This window comes from Camelus bactrianus, chromosome 12 (genome assembly GCF_048773025.1).
Source record: "Camelus bactrianus isolate YW-2024 breed Bactrian camel chromosome 12, ASM4877302v1, whole genome shotgun sequence".
Taxonomy (NCBI): Eukaryota; Metazoa; Chordata; class Mammalia; order Artiodactyla; family Camelidae; genus Camelus; species Camelus bactrianus.
In genome coordinates this window covers 57,102,584-57,116,456 of record NC_133550.1, presented here as the reverse complement: position 1 = coordinate 57,116,456, position 13,873 = coordinate 57,102,584, and the positions used below count along the sequence as shown (strand labels likewise).

The 13,873-nt window shown below is 38.8% G+C and overlaps 2 protein-coding genes across 56 annotated transcripts in view; one reads left to right on the top strand and one right to left on the bottom strand.

Moving 5' to 3' along the window:
* LOC123615538 (uncharacterized) overlaps positions 1-9,487 on the bottom strand; it is a 206,233-nt gene extending 196,746 nt beyond the window's left edge. For 20 of the 50 annotated variants that reach the window (XR_012510846.1, XR_012510849.1, XR_012510851.1 and 17 more), the window contains exons 1-2: positions 9,312-9,451; positions 8,838-8,908 (exon numbers count right to left, since the gene is read on the bottom strand). Coding sequence is in view for 8 of the 50 variants with exons in the window: in XM_074375434.1 (XP_074231535.1) it covers positions 8,838-8,908; positions 9,312-9,451 (211 nt within the window). In the remaining 42 variants the exon portion in view is untranslated. Of the gene's footprint in view, positions 1-1,806; positions 1,882-6,062; positions 6,202-8,810; positions 8,909-9,106; positions 9,246-9,311 lie in introns of those variants that run through there. The other 30 variants (XR_012510876.1, XR_012510875.1, XR_012510857.1 and 27 more) reach the window with 12 other exon arrangements.
* Positions 9,328-13,873, top strand: part of CNOT2 (CCR4-NOT transcription complex subunit 2) — a 104,841-nt gene continuing 100,295 nt past the window's right edge. For 2 of the 6 annotated variants that reach the window (XM_045519464.2, XM_010958871.3), the window contains exon 1: positions 9,405-9,482. In XM_045519464.2, the coding sequence (XP_045375420.1) occupies positions 9,478-9,482 (5 nt within the window). In that variant the 5' untranslated portion in view covers positions 9,405-9,477. Of the gene's footprint in view, positions 9,483-13,873 lie in introns of all 6 variants that reach the window. The other 4 variants (XM_010958872.3, XM_074375422.1, XM_074375423.1 and 1 more) reach the window with 4 other exon arrangements.

The following is a 13,873-nucleotide window of genomic DNA, read 5'->3' as shown; positions in this document are numbered from 1 at the left end:
TGTTTTTAAGTTGGAGCCAAGCTATAAAACTTAAATTGCCCTGGGCTACAGCACAGACTAGAAAAACAAAGAATGATGCATACCTGTCAAGTAAAGGCCAAAAATTGTGACTGCCTGCTTCTGAAACTAAGGTTTTTAAAAAATTAGAGAAAACTGGTGAGAAAACTGAGTTATCATGAAGCAATATAGGTATCTCCAATTAAAACAAATTTGTGCTGCATTAATCTCCAATGATGCCTTAGGCTCAGCAAAACAATATTCTTTGTTACATTAAAATTGATGTTATTGAAGTATTTTAGTTTAATTTCTATCTTTTCCAGATTAATAGTTTAAAAAAGCTATCAGCATAGGTTTACATCAAGTTTTCTACTGTATAATAAAAATAATTTATCACATTGGGTATACACAACAATTCCTACAAAGTGTTCCTATATATTCAAGCGTGAGAAAAAGTACTACATAATCTGTATGGTGGGTGCACAATAGAACCTCAGTAAGTGTTAGTTGAACCAGAATTTTAAAGGTATATCTAGCTTCTCCACGCTTATTCATTCAAATGACTCGGCCAAACTATCTCAGTGTTACTGTCTTCCTCACAGTAAGTGCACTGAACTCACAGTAAGTTTTAGTGGTTCTTAGACTTGTTTTGTACTAGGGACACCTTGGAGAATCTTATGAAATCAATGAACCCTCACTCCACAAAAATGGACATATACAAATATTATACACCATATAAAAACTTACATATATTAACAACAACAACAAAAGGAGAACAGGTTTTTAAGTTAGAAACAATCTGTATAATCTAAGGTCTCTCTTGAAATCTCCCTTAAAGCCTCCATTTCCCCAGCTGTAAGGTGCAAATCCATGTTATGCAGATTGAGTGAAATTATGTAATTATGGTGCTTGCAATTTAGTAGATGGGGTTTATTTCACAAACTGTCTGCTGTAAGGTTTATTAGCAATCAGAGAGAAAACTGAGTACGTTTATACCATAGTTTTGTAGAAGAAAAATCTGTTCAGGTCTGTATTTCATCCATGAACAATCTGTACTGTGGACAGTTTCAAGGAATAAATAAAAATAAAATGTAAAAACAAAAAAAGCAATGTCAAAACTTTAAGTTAAACATAAAAACAGTCCCTGAAAGCAAGAATTATTGAATAGGAGGAATTTAATTTGAAGTAGGGAGTTTTTAAGATTGTTTCTTTTAGGCCGAAGGTTTTCTTGGGATCTATACACTTAATCTGTATTGCTACATCGTCTTTGTAATTTTCATTTTCTTTTATTCTGAATGTATTTTCATTTTAAGTATAAATTCCTCAGTTAAAGAACAGGTTAACATGCAGCATCTGAATGGCTATCACTAAGGCCAATACTATGTAAGAAGCACAGATAAGTATTTCATCAATCTATTATGTGATTGTGGTTATTTTCATGTAGGATTTAATCCATGTTTCCCTTTTGAACAGATTTCAGTTAATTTTTCATTGCAAGCAAAAATGTATTGACTGATGACACGTGAGTCTTAAAGTGGTTTACTATTAAATATCCATTGAATCTGGTAACTTTGGGAGAGTAATTTTACTTTTTTAAACTGGAAGATACCTTATAATTCATGCATAGGATAGAATAATTGGTGCTTTTATTAAGGAAGCAGCTTAACCATGGTATTTAAAATTCAACAAAGTTGATGCAGTTGAGAAAACAGAGTAAAAAGTTACAGTTGACCCTTGAACAATGTGCGAGTTAGGGGCACTGACCCCCCCTCCCACACCCACCCCATTAATAATCCGAGTATCACTTACAGTTGGCCCTCTATATCCGCAGTTCTGCGCTCTTGGATTCAACCAACCTTGGACTGTGCAGTGCTGCAGTAGTCACTGAAAAAGATCCATGCTTAAGTGGACCTGCAAAGTTCAAACTCACGTTGTTCACGGGTCAACTACATTTTGTTGATTCTTTCACATGTGGGGAAATAAGAATTTTTTTTATTGTATGAAACTGATTTGAATGGGTTAAAAACTTATATCAAAATTAGTTTTGAAGGAGGCTATAGCTCAGTGGTAGAGTGCCTGCTTAGCATGCATGAGGTCCTAGGTTCAATCCCCAGTACCTCCATTAAAAATAAAAATAAATAAATAAATAAACCTAATTACCTCCCCCTAACAACAACAAAAAATCAGTTTTGAGATGATCCACAGATAATTTAATTATCCTGGCAAGATAACAGCAGTGATGTTAGGTGATAAAAGTGAATATGATAAAACAAGTACTATGTATGATTCTATTTAATTTTTTTTCTTTTCTTTTCATGCTAAAACCTTGGGAATGGATTGATTAGCAAACTTATTGAAAGCCATCCGTATCAACTTTTCCACCTGGCATTTAAAACAACCCCAAATCCTGCGACCTATTCTACATAATTCCACTAGCCCCCGCTGCCTGGGTTGGTTCTAGTCTCTGGACCGAGCTCATTTCTGCTTCTGAGTTGGCTTGAAATTGTGCCCCCCCCCCAAATTTATGCAGTATTTATCCCCAGTATCTCAGAATGGGACTGTATTTGGAGACAGGATATTTAAAAATTAGGGTTAAATAAGGTCATACGGGTACGCCCCAACCCAATATGACTGGTCTTCCTATGAAAATGGGAAATCTGGAGACAGGCTCACCTACTGGGAGAATACCACGTGAACATGAAACAGGTATCTATAAGCCAAAGACAGAGGCCCTTGGAAGAAACCAACCCTGTCTTGGACTTCTAGCCTCCAGAACTGGGAGGAAATAAATTTGTTTAAGCCATCCAGTTGGTGGTACTTTGTTATGGCAGTCCTAACAAACGAACACAACCTGCCTTTCCTCACGTTACCCACCTCACTGAAAATGTCCCTTCCTTTCATCCGTATCTATCCAGACTATGTCACTGAACATGGAATGTAAAGAGCCACGTGGTGAAGTTACCCCTGACACACCAGTCCAATCTCACTTCCCTTTCTGATCTAGCAGAGAATTTACATCCTGTATCACAGGTTTTAGCAATTCCTAGCACATAAAGTAGATGTATGGATTTCACAAGTTAATACAGGTAGAATGGTTAAAACAATACCTGGCATGTAGTGAGTCTAGGTGTTTGCTGTATCTGTTGCTGTTATTATTATTTCCTAGTTGTATTTTTCTCTAATCAAATCATGTTACTCATGACTCTTTTTAGTACAATGTTGGGCATATTAGTGCTAAAAACGCTTGCTGGTGCATAAAACACTTAGGTCTACCCTTATTCATCACACAGATCTCTCTGGAGCATCTGCTTATCTGCTTTCCTATTCTGTGTAAAGGAGGATAAATAAAAATACATGGTCTCTACCCTCAAGTTGCTTATAATTGATCAAAGAATTTTTCACTTTCTTCTGGCAAAATATTTTTGAGGACTCAACATTTATTATGCTAGAAATAGGGAAAACAGATAAATGACACACACAGTTCTTGCCTCTAAGAAGCTCACTGTCTAATAGGACAAAACCCAATTCTATAGGAAGGTCAGGTGAAGAAAAGTGGGTTCAGAAAAATGTCACACAAGATGAGTCCTGAAGGAAGACATATTGGTTCCACTGCTCCACGACAAATCAACCCAAACCACAGTAGCTTAAAACAACAAGAATTATCTCAGATTCCAGAGGGGCTTAGCTAGGTGGTTCCGGCTCAGGGTCTCTTATGAGGTTGCAGGCAAGCTGTTGGCTGGGGCTGGAGTCATCTCAAGGGGGCTCAAGGATTTGCTTCTAAGTTCACTCACACAGTTGTCGGCAGGCTTTGGTTCCTTGTTGCTGTTAGATTTCATTTCCTTGGTGCATAGGCTTCTGACTGTCCTATGACATGGCAGCTGCCTTCTCTCACAGTGACTCAAGAGAATGTGCATGACGAAGAAGTCTTAAAGCCTTTTATGACCTAGTCTCAGGGTCATAGTCACTTCTACTTTATTCTATTTATTAGAAGAAAGTCACAAAGTTCAACCCACACTCAGAGGGAGATGAATTAAGTAGTTCTACCTCTTGAAGAACAAAATATCAAAGAATTTGTGGACGTATTTTTAAAACCAGCTTAGAAGACTAAAGAGAAATTTAAGACATTTTGTGAGGAGGAGGAAGTCACTCAAGGCAGAGGGGAAAAAACTGCCAAGGTTTGAAGAACGAAGGAGCATGGAGTATCGGGACAGAACCACAAGCAGTACCCAAGGCTGCAAATGCAGGAAGGTGTCACATCAGGAAGGGCTTTATACCTCATGGAAGGGAATTTGCACTTTTATCTTGTAGTGGATGAGATATCATTATAAAGATCTTATGCAAGGGGATCTCCTAAGATGTGCACTACAGAATCTGGTGGTAGTCTGGAAGACTGGAGAGAGGTAAAAATTAAGAAAGACCAGTTTAAAAACATCTCTTTTAAAATTCAAATGAGAGATTATGAGGGAATGATTAAGGGAATGGCAGAAGGAAAGAAGGGTAGACCTTACACATATTCAGAAGGTAAAACATATAAGAATCGGTAATTAGTTGTGGGGCATGAGAAGAAGAAAGAATAAAAGTTATCAGGTTTCACAAACCTATCTCCCCAAATTATCCACATTTTTCTTTAAAGATAAAGATAGACTCTTAACCAATATTATAAAAAAATGTATTCCATGAAAAATTTAAAAACTATGAAACAGAAATAATGAAACAAAAATAACTGTAATAGTTACTTCTGTGGGACTGAATTAACACCTTGCACATATCCTGTTAGACCTTTGAGATTTACAAATTTTTACAAAATTGTACTTACATTTGAAAACTTTCTCTTCACACTTAATGTATCATGTCAATAAAATTTCTTTCACATTATTTTTAATGGCTGAATCCTGTTCTGCTGTAGGGATGTAGCTAAACTTATTTAACCAATATCCTAATAAACAATGCAGTAATGAACATATTTGCAATCAAATTGTTACACATATTCTATTTCCTATGATACATTTGCAGAAGAGGAATTGCAGGGTCAAATGCATAGGCTCAAGGCTTTTGATACATATTGCCAAACTGCATTCTAGAAATGTGCCAATTTACACTCTCAGCAGTATAAGAGGCCCTGTTTCGCTGAATCCTTGCCATTATTATCAAGACATAATCACTTGTTAAAATAACACCTGAAGGCCAAATTAAGGTGTATCTCTTACATCATGCATAAGTTGGATTTACTATTAAACTTTTATAGTATTACCACTCAAAGCTTGAGTCTTACACGTATTTTAGGTGAAGAAGCCAAGGTCCACTAAGTTACATAAATCAGACCGCTATTTAGTAAGGGTTTCTGCCTTCAATATTATTTTGCAGTGCTTTTTGGCTTGCCAGTTTGCCTCATCAATTAAGCTTTTTCCTGTACTATCTTGGTATACATCTTCGTCATCAAGGGCAGGATGTTAGGTATATTCCATTAGTTTAACACTATTTTTCCTAGCTGCTTCCTAGCTTGGATTTTATATATTATGTGTTGAAGGAAACGTTTTAAGACATTTATTTTTAAAAAGTCTACCTAATCTTGGATAAGGATCTATTTCATTCATTCAATGGTCCATTAATCCACTGTCTCATTCATTCAACAATATCTATTTAATGTATATAATGTGTGGAGGATAAGGCAACGAACAAAACAGATGCAGTCTGTTCTTATGTAACTTACATTTTAAGTAGGGTGAAGGGAAAAAGATAATCAATAATAAAGAAGATAATGACACAATTATAAATGCTACTAAGACAACAGAAGGTCATGTGAGAGAGAATAAATGGGAAAAAGAGCTCCTTTAGATATGGTGGCCAGGGAAGACCGGTCAGAAATGATACCTGAATCAAGACTTGAGGGATGACAATGAGTCAGCCAAACAGACACAGAGGAAGTACATCCCAGGCAGGAAAAACATTGCAAGTGCAAAGGTCCTGAGGTAGAGTATTAGTTAAGTTCAGCTGAGAACAAGACACCCTAAATAGTGGCTTTAGCAGGATAGAAGTTTACATTTTCCTCACATCAAAATACGTACGTAACAACTGCAGGGCTGATATGGTGCTCCACAAAGGTCTCCAGGACCCACATTTTCACCAGCTTGAGGTTCTACCATCCCTACGATGGGAAGCTTGCATATGACCCAAACTGGCAGCGAGGGTTCCAGGCCATCACATCTGTATTCCAGGGTGCAGGATATAAGAGAAGAAGAAGCAAAGGACTAAAGGTGTGCACCAGCTATCTTTTAAGGATAGTTCTGGAAGGGAGCCACATATCTGCTTATATTCCATTGGCCAGAATACCAAATGGCTACAGGGAGGCTGGAAAATATAGTCTTTATTCTGGTCAGCCATACATCCATGTCTATTACTATGAAAAAAATGGAGAAATTTTAGGGGCAACTAACAGTTTTTGCTACAGACTGGAAAAAGTTTGGTATATGACAGAAACAGAAAGGAGGCAATGAGAAGGGTGAGAATAAGATGAGTTTGGAGAGGTAGGCAGGAGCCAGATTATACAGTTTTAAGGCCGTGGTAAAGAAATTGGATTTTATTCTATTTCAAGGAAGCCATTAGAGGTTTTTAAATAAGTAAGTAACGTAACCTAACCCAGTTTTTAAAATGATCACTCTGACTGGTATGTAGAGAATGGTTTAAAGGAGTGCAGGGAAAAGTGGAAGCAGAGATAGTATGGATATTGCTGTGCAAGTGATCATGATGGCCTGGACAGGGTGGTAGCAACAGAGGTGATGAGAAGTGGCTGAGCTCAGAATATACATAAGGAACAGCTGATGGTACCGGCTCATGAGTTGGACCTAGAGTGTAAGGAATCACAGAAGAGTCCTAGTTTTTTAGCTTGAGCAAGTGAGTGAACTGTTGGTGGTACTGTTTATGGAAATCAGAAAGGCTACAAGAAGACAGTTTGGATTCAAATGTTCTGTTTCAGCACATGTTAATTTCGAGATGCCTGCCCTTTTTATTCCTTGTCATGGTTAAGATTTTCAACACTGTCTATACCTTTTAAATAAGGAAGTCTCTTTTCTCTACAACTAGTTATATACAAATTCATTCTTTCCTTGATAAGGAAATTTTTTCTCAATCATTTTAAGTTGGTAATTTTTCTATTAAGATGCACAAGGAATTTACCTTAATACACTTCAAAAACACACAAAACACATACTCAGTATAAATTGTTTTTCAAGGAAAAGACAATCCACTAGAGTGAATAGTTAAAAAAAACAAACAAACCCACAACCTACCAAATAGGCAAATTTGACAAGTATTAGCAACAAAGATGAACTTTTGGATGTAATAGGACAGTTTTTTAAATGTTCCACTTAGAGTGCTTATTAGAAAGCCATAAATATAAGCCCTTGCTCAAGAATGCTTAAAGTAAATTTATCCTAAACAGTGTTCTCAAGAAAACAATAGTATCAGTGTGTTCTTCCCTAACTGCTATGCTACAGTTATCATGAAAATGTTTGTTGTTCTTTTTCAGTAAAATGTCCAAGGTAACCCTCAAATTAGACCTGTCTCCTTTTGGAAGTGATTTTTACAATTTTACCAATGTTTATACTATTTAAAATTTGTGCTTTGAGTAAATGTGTGGATGCTAAGAATAAGGGTCACCTTTTGGCTTGAACAAAGTCCTAGGCTCTATATAAACCAAACTAATAGATTAGAATGGTAAGTAATACTTGATTACTATACATCTATAAACATACCCCATTTTTAACAATTCTTCTTACAACCCCAAATATTAGTCATCAAAATACATTATTTAATGTATTACAATGCTCAATAATACATAGATACATGTATTCATATACCTATATGTATCACAGATACTGAGAGGTATATTCAGTCTTTTAACACTCCATCTTACATAGTAGAAGAGAAAGCTCAAGAGGCAGGAAGGAACTTTTAGGGGAAGGGGAGGAAAAGGGCTGGAAGCACACAGAGAAGTGTTGCTCCTTTTTGAATTTTCCTTAAGTGAAAAAACACAGTGAAGGAGAATGTGCAATAAAATGAATAATAGGGCAAAACATTTTGTACTGGCTACATCAGCATCATTTGGAATTTAAACAAATTCAGAGTATCTACTAACACACCAAAATATCTTGTATTCTGTAAATACGGCAAAACCACCTATTATTTTATAGTATGCTTATTTTTCTTGCTATTTACAACTGACAGATGTCCCTTGCCCTTCAGCAATCAATTTTAAATTGGATTACAGTGAGTTTTTGGAAAGAGTGACTTTATAAAAGAAACAAAACAAGGGAAATAGGAATTTTATTTACTGCAAATGAACTGTACTTTACATTAGCAAATTCTGTCACTCTAACAGAGAAGAAGTAACAATGTTCATTTCATAAAACCACACAATTCCTGAACACACGTGCAGAGGCTCTTTTTAGGTTCAAAAATATCGGGTAAAACGGTGAGAGTTTATCGGTATACAAAAGAATAAAGCGAGATTTCTTATTTCAAAGAAGGTAAAATTAATTTCACTTTGACAATTATTTTTCTGGGAAGCAAGAGACTTCACTCCCCTGAAGTTTCCACTAAAGCCACCATAATTTCAAACGGTCTTGCTGACAGCTAGCCCAGGCAGTCACTCCAGCTTACGTGGGGATTGGGGAGTGGGAGCAAGAAAAGTGCTATAAATCCAGCTCGGCAAACCTCAACTCAATAGTGCTTTAAAAACCTGCTCCCCAATATGCTCCCTCTCAAGGAGTTTAAAAAAAAAAAAAAAAAAAGGAAGAGTGGTGAGTAGAAAATACCAGTGGTTTCGGCTGAGGGGCACTCACTTCTCAAGAGGTGATGCTGACGCGCTGCGGGTCCCTGGAAGTGCGTGCACCAGTACCGGAGGTTTCCGGGGCTGAGGGAAGAAGAGGGGACAGCGATGAGATTTGCAGGCGGTGGAGTGACGGGGCCCGGTACGTGGCGGACGTGGGGGGAGGCGGGGTGTGCGACACGAACACAAACACAAACACAAACACGCTCCGCGTCCCCGGGGAGGGCGGGCCGACGCCACCTCACCATTCCCCGCCCCTGGACCCCGCGGCCCGCCTCGGACCTAGAGCCCGCGGCCGGTGCGAAGCAACCCGGCCACAGGGGAGCCGTAGCGGCCGCAGAGGCCCTGCTCGCTGTAACGTCTCGGAGAAACAACGAGCCTCCCCGTGAGTCGGTGAGAGAGACAGTGTTGGCCGCGGAAAGCAAGGTGAGGAAGTGAAGAGCCTCTTCCAACCCTCGGTCTAACGCGAGGGAAGCGGCCTACCCACCCCAAACTCTGTCCCGTCGGCAATCGCCGCTCCCACCTTCCGCCGCCGCCTTGAGGGAAGCCGGAACGACGGGGGTCACGGCGGAGGTCAGAGGGTAAAGGTCTTGCTCCCAGCAGCCTCCGCGGTGGATACGTCGCCATCTTGGATCCGCGGGACAAGAAAATTCATGCGGTGAGTTTTTGGCAAATTTTCGGAAGTCTGGCAGCGGGGCGCGCGGCGGGGGCGGCGGATTCGGGGCCCCGGCAAGGCGGGGGAATGCCTTGGGGCCGGTCCGGTCGCTCCAGGGGTCCGCGGGCAGCGTCCCGGCCCGCCGCTTCCCGTTGCTTTTGTCTCGGCTCCAATCGAGAGAGGGAGAGCGGAGCGGGCGGGGAGGGGGGGTGGCGGCGGTGGAGGGAGGGAGGGGGTGTGTATGAGGAGGGTGGTGGACGGGACGTAAAGCGTCGCTGTACTCGGGTCGCTGCAGCGGCAGCTGTGGATCCTAGGCCCGGTTCTTTCGGCTGACGCTGGGGCTTTCCCCAGACTCCTCTCCCCCGGGCTCCCGCCAGCGCGGAGGAGCCTCCGCCGCGCTGCTTCCTGGGGAAGAAGAGAAGGCGGCAGCGACGGTGGCCAAGGAGCCCGGGCCCGCTTTGGACGGCGCTGCCGCTTTCCCAGCAGCTGCCGCGGTCTCTGGCTGTTCATATTTTCTCAATACACGCACATCACCTGCAACTTGTCTGTTTCTGTGTATGTATATGTAAAAGATGGGGGACACTCGACTGGCTAACGGGCCTCAGGAGCTTCCAGGCCCTGGGGTACCGAAGGCTGTGGATGGTGGAAGGAGAAGGAGTGTTAACAGTGATGCTTTCTCTGCTTCCGCACCCGGAGGGTGAAGCTTCCGTGGTCTGGTAGAGACAGTCCGGAGAGTCCTGGGGCGGTGGAGGAACCCGAGACGCCTCTGTCTGTGAAGTTGCTAGCCCTAGGTTTCTACTTCCGCCGGGGCCTCTCCACCTTTTGCTGTTTTGGGTCTAACTTAAAAGTTTCACGGAAGAAGGGAGTGGGGTTAAAAGAGACGCTCCTAGTTCTTAGTTCAGGCTCTGATCCGTCTAGGAGATTTCTCTAACTCTTGATAACTATGGTCCTTGCGAATGCGAGTTGTTTTCTTTTATGAGAACATTTCCAAGGTCTTAGGATTTGCATTTATTCCAGGCCCTGTGGGTACGGTATTACAACCACAAAAGTCTTACATACGGGTACCACCCTCTTGGAAGGAACTTAAAAACATCTACTTTTTTCGAATCCTGGGAGATGCTTTCACTTTTCAACATCCAGAACACCGACTGCAACACATTTTTGTTTCATTTTCATAAAACTCTTAGTCAAAGAATCCTACTCCTTTCTTAATCTTATGGAAAGTTTCTTATAATTAAGTACACTGATATAAACCCTTAGATTCTTGGCGAAATGACAGGAAGTATCTAAGTTGGAATCTGTTCACAAGGGAGGCCATGCATGAATTTAGAGCTCAAAATCGAACAACTTTTCTGTCATGCTTGATGTTAGGACTCTAGACCTCTAGAATCGTAAGTACAGCTTTTGACTTGCCTTTTGAAACAACGCAAGTGAAAGTAATGAAGTATAGGGGCAGGAGATAGAAATTAGAAAATACCTATTTACATACCAAGTTTATGTTGTTTGGGAATGCTTGGTATATTTGACAAGTTATTTCCCAAGCGCCAATGTACACGTCTCTTTTGCAGTTTTGGAAGATAACTTTATCTCATTAAAGAGTTGATTAAGAATCACAGTGGACTGAAATGGCTAAATGGCTACATTTATATGGCTGGATGTGTACAGTCAGATCTCTTTTCGTTCAGGTACTTCTTAATGGACCAAGGTCTGCAGTAAACTTTGTATGTTGAACTCCTCTTTAGTTTGTAGTTCTTTTGTAAATATTAAATCTAAAGGAAAAATACAAAATACATGTTAAAAAAGACAAAATTCCTTCTGTTCCATTTCTTTCTTGACTTTGTAAGGTCCTTATGTAATTTTAAAAAGGTACGTTTCTCTCTTTTTTTCCTGAGGGCTTGAATTGCAGTGACTTCTATGAATACTTTGTATTTTAGATAGGAATTGAGAAACTTTCACATTTTTGGCATCCTAATTAATACTGCATCAATAAAAATAAATTAATGTAAGTATCGTTTGTTGGTAGAACGCTTTTATTCTGTGTATACTGTGTAGAGATATCTGTAACTTAATCTGATACTCTTGGGGAATTAGAATTGCCTATATGTTTAACCAAGCAACAAATACAGCGTCTTAGAAAGGTTTTCAGTTTCTATAGTATTTTATTTTAAAGTAAATTTGTATGGCAGAAAATTGAAGGCAAAAGGCATGAGTTTGAGTGATTTATATCTTCTTCCATTCCATTGATCTTTAAGGTAAAGTAAACCTCAGAATGATACTCCTCCCCACAAGAACTTGTTACCTGTATTTTTACTTAATAACATTGGATGTTAAATTTACTTTTTGATTTTTCAGAGATACTTTACAGTTAGTTATAGCCTGAAAATCCTCTTTGTTCAAAGGTAAATACTTAGATTTATGAGTAGATTTCATTAGAAGTTCTTCTAACTCAATTGTTTTGGTTGTTATTTCTTCAGTAGATATTGGTATTAAAAATATTCGTATTTTAAAACACCCAGATTTTTTTGCAACGTGTGGGAAGTTATAGTTTTACCCTGTTTAGTCATAATATTTTCTGATAATATAGAAAAATAAAGAAAAGGTACACTGGTGTACATATGAAATAATGACTAGACATTACTGGATTGGTAAAAATAAGAACTGTTTTTTGCTCTTTAAAAGCGGTGTTAAACAGTGTTTTTAAATTGTCTTAAAATTTTTAACTGTATAAAGTTTGTTCTATTATGATTACATATTTAAAAGCAAACTTCTCATGTGCTTGCTTACTAGGCATTTGAGGACAAACTTACGCAAATAGTGATACAATCTTAGGAAAAGATACTACTAAGTAAAATTTTATTTGTAACCTAGACTTCTAGTGGATTTTGTAGCACAAAGAAATAAAAGAAACTAAGGTCCCAACCAGGTAGGGCAGTTTTAGAGTGAGAGTTAATCTGAGTTGCACTGTAATGTTTGAATCAAATTGCATACAATATTGATTTCAAGGGATCTGGTCCTATGATAGGAATCATTCTGGTTGATGGTACAGGTGACTGTTCTTCCTTACTTTGGGTGATTTCTACCTGTGATACTTAAAGGAGTTGAATTTCATAGTGACTTTTACTAGGTATTTTTGCAAAGATCTATACTGAAGTTGGTGTCTGCTATAGAAAGTCTACCTTTGAAAAGAAATAGAATGAACATTAGGGTTTTAAGTTTTTTAAATTATTTTATAATTTTTAACCTTGGTTTTTTCATTGAACCTTTCCTTCTTCAACTTAAATACTATATATATAGTTGCTTTAGTTCTGTTTGACATCCTTTTTTAAACTCTTAAAACTCCTGTCTTATGACAAGTCATGCTGATATGGCTTGTTTATTTACTTTGTCTCTACTATTAGAAATAACCTGGAAAAAGAATTCCTAATTTTTTTTCCTGACAGCTTGTCTCTGAAATACAGATGATAATTTCTTGGTATTATGACTTGGGGGTATGCTACATTATGAATTAATGAAATGGTTTACAATATTTTATTTTTTGATAAGCCCTCATGGCTTACATAATCATGAAATGCAAAATAAATTACCTAAGAGGAAAAACCCCAAATTTTCCTTTTCTGGAGACACTTTGATGTTTTGTATATGTCTATTTAGATATAGCTAGATATTTTGGACATATTTGCCACTTACTCTGAAAATTTCTCCCTTTGTTTGCTTTCATTCGTATGTTATTATATGGAGTTTGTGTGCGACAGTGGTGGTGGTGGTCTTTACTATCGTTTCTCTGTTTGACAAACTTCTTACTGTTCAAAACTACTCTGGTGTCACTTTCTTAATGAAACTTTTCCCGACTCTCCAAATCCCTTTGCTGTACTGCTTTTATTCTTCAAACTTCTACTACTGAATGTGTCACACTTTATTATAATTTACTGTCTATGCCCCCCCCCCCATGCACCATAACCCTCCTGGACTGTAAGCACCTGAGAGGTGGGGCTGTGTCTTATTTATGTTTACATTTCTAATGCCTTCTATAGTGCATAGTACTTAGTAGGTTATCAGTAAATATGCAGTAAATTGTACTGGAGCCAGATTGTCATTTCACACTTAGTGCTGTCAGGGCGCTCAGTTTCCTAATCCACAAATCAGAAGCAACAGATTAAAAAAAGGAATGCGGAGAAGGGCATCCTGTGTTCCTTTATTTTCCTGAATCCTTTCTTACAGTTTTGCTTCTTAACTACCTCTGGGAAACTAGATAACCAGCTTCTTAGAGAAATGTGTGTGGAGTGAGTATAGGACTGAGGGAAGGATGTTAGTTACAAAGTGCTCTGGCAATGTTCAGGTCTATATGCTTGCTGTATTTTGTATGACTAAGGTCATTGGTTGAAGGAGATATTTTG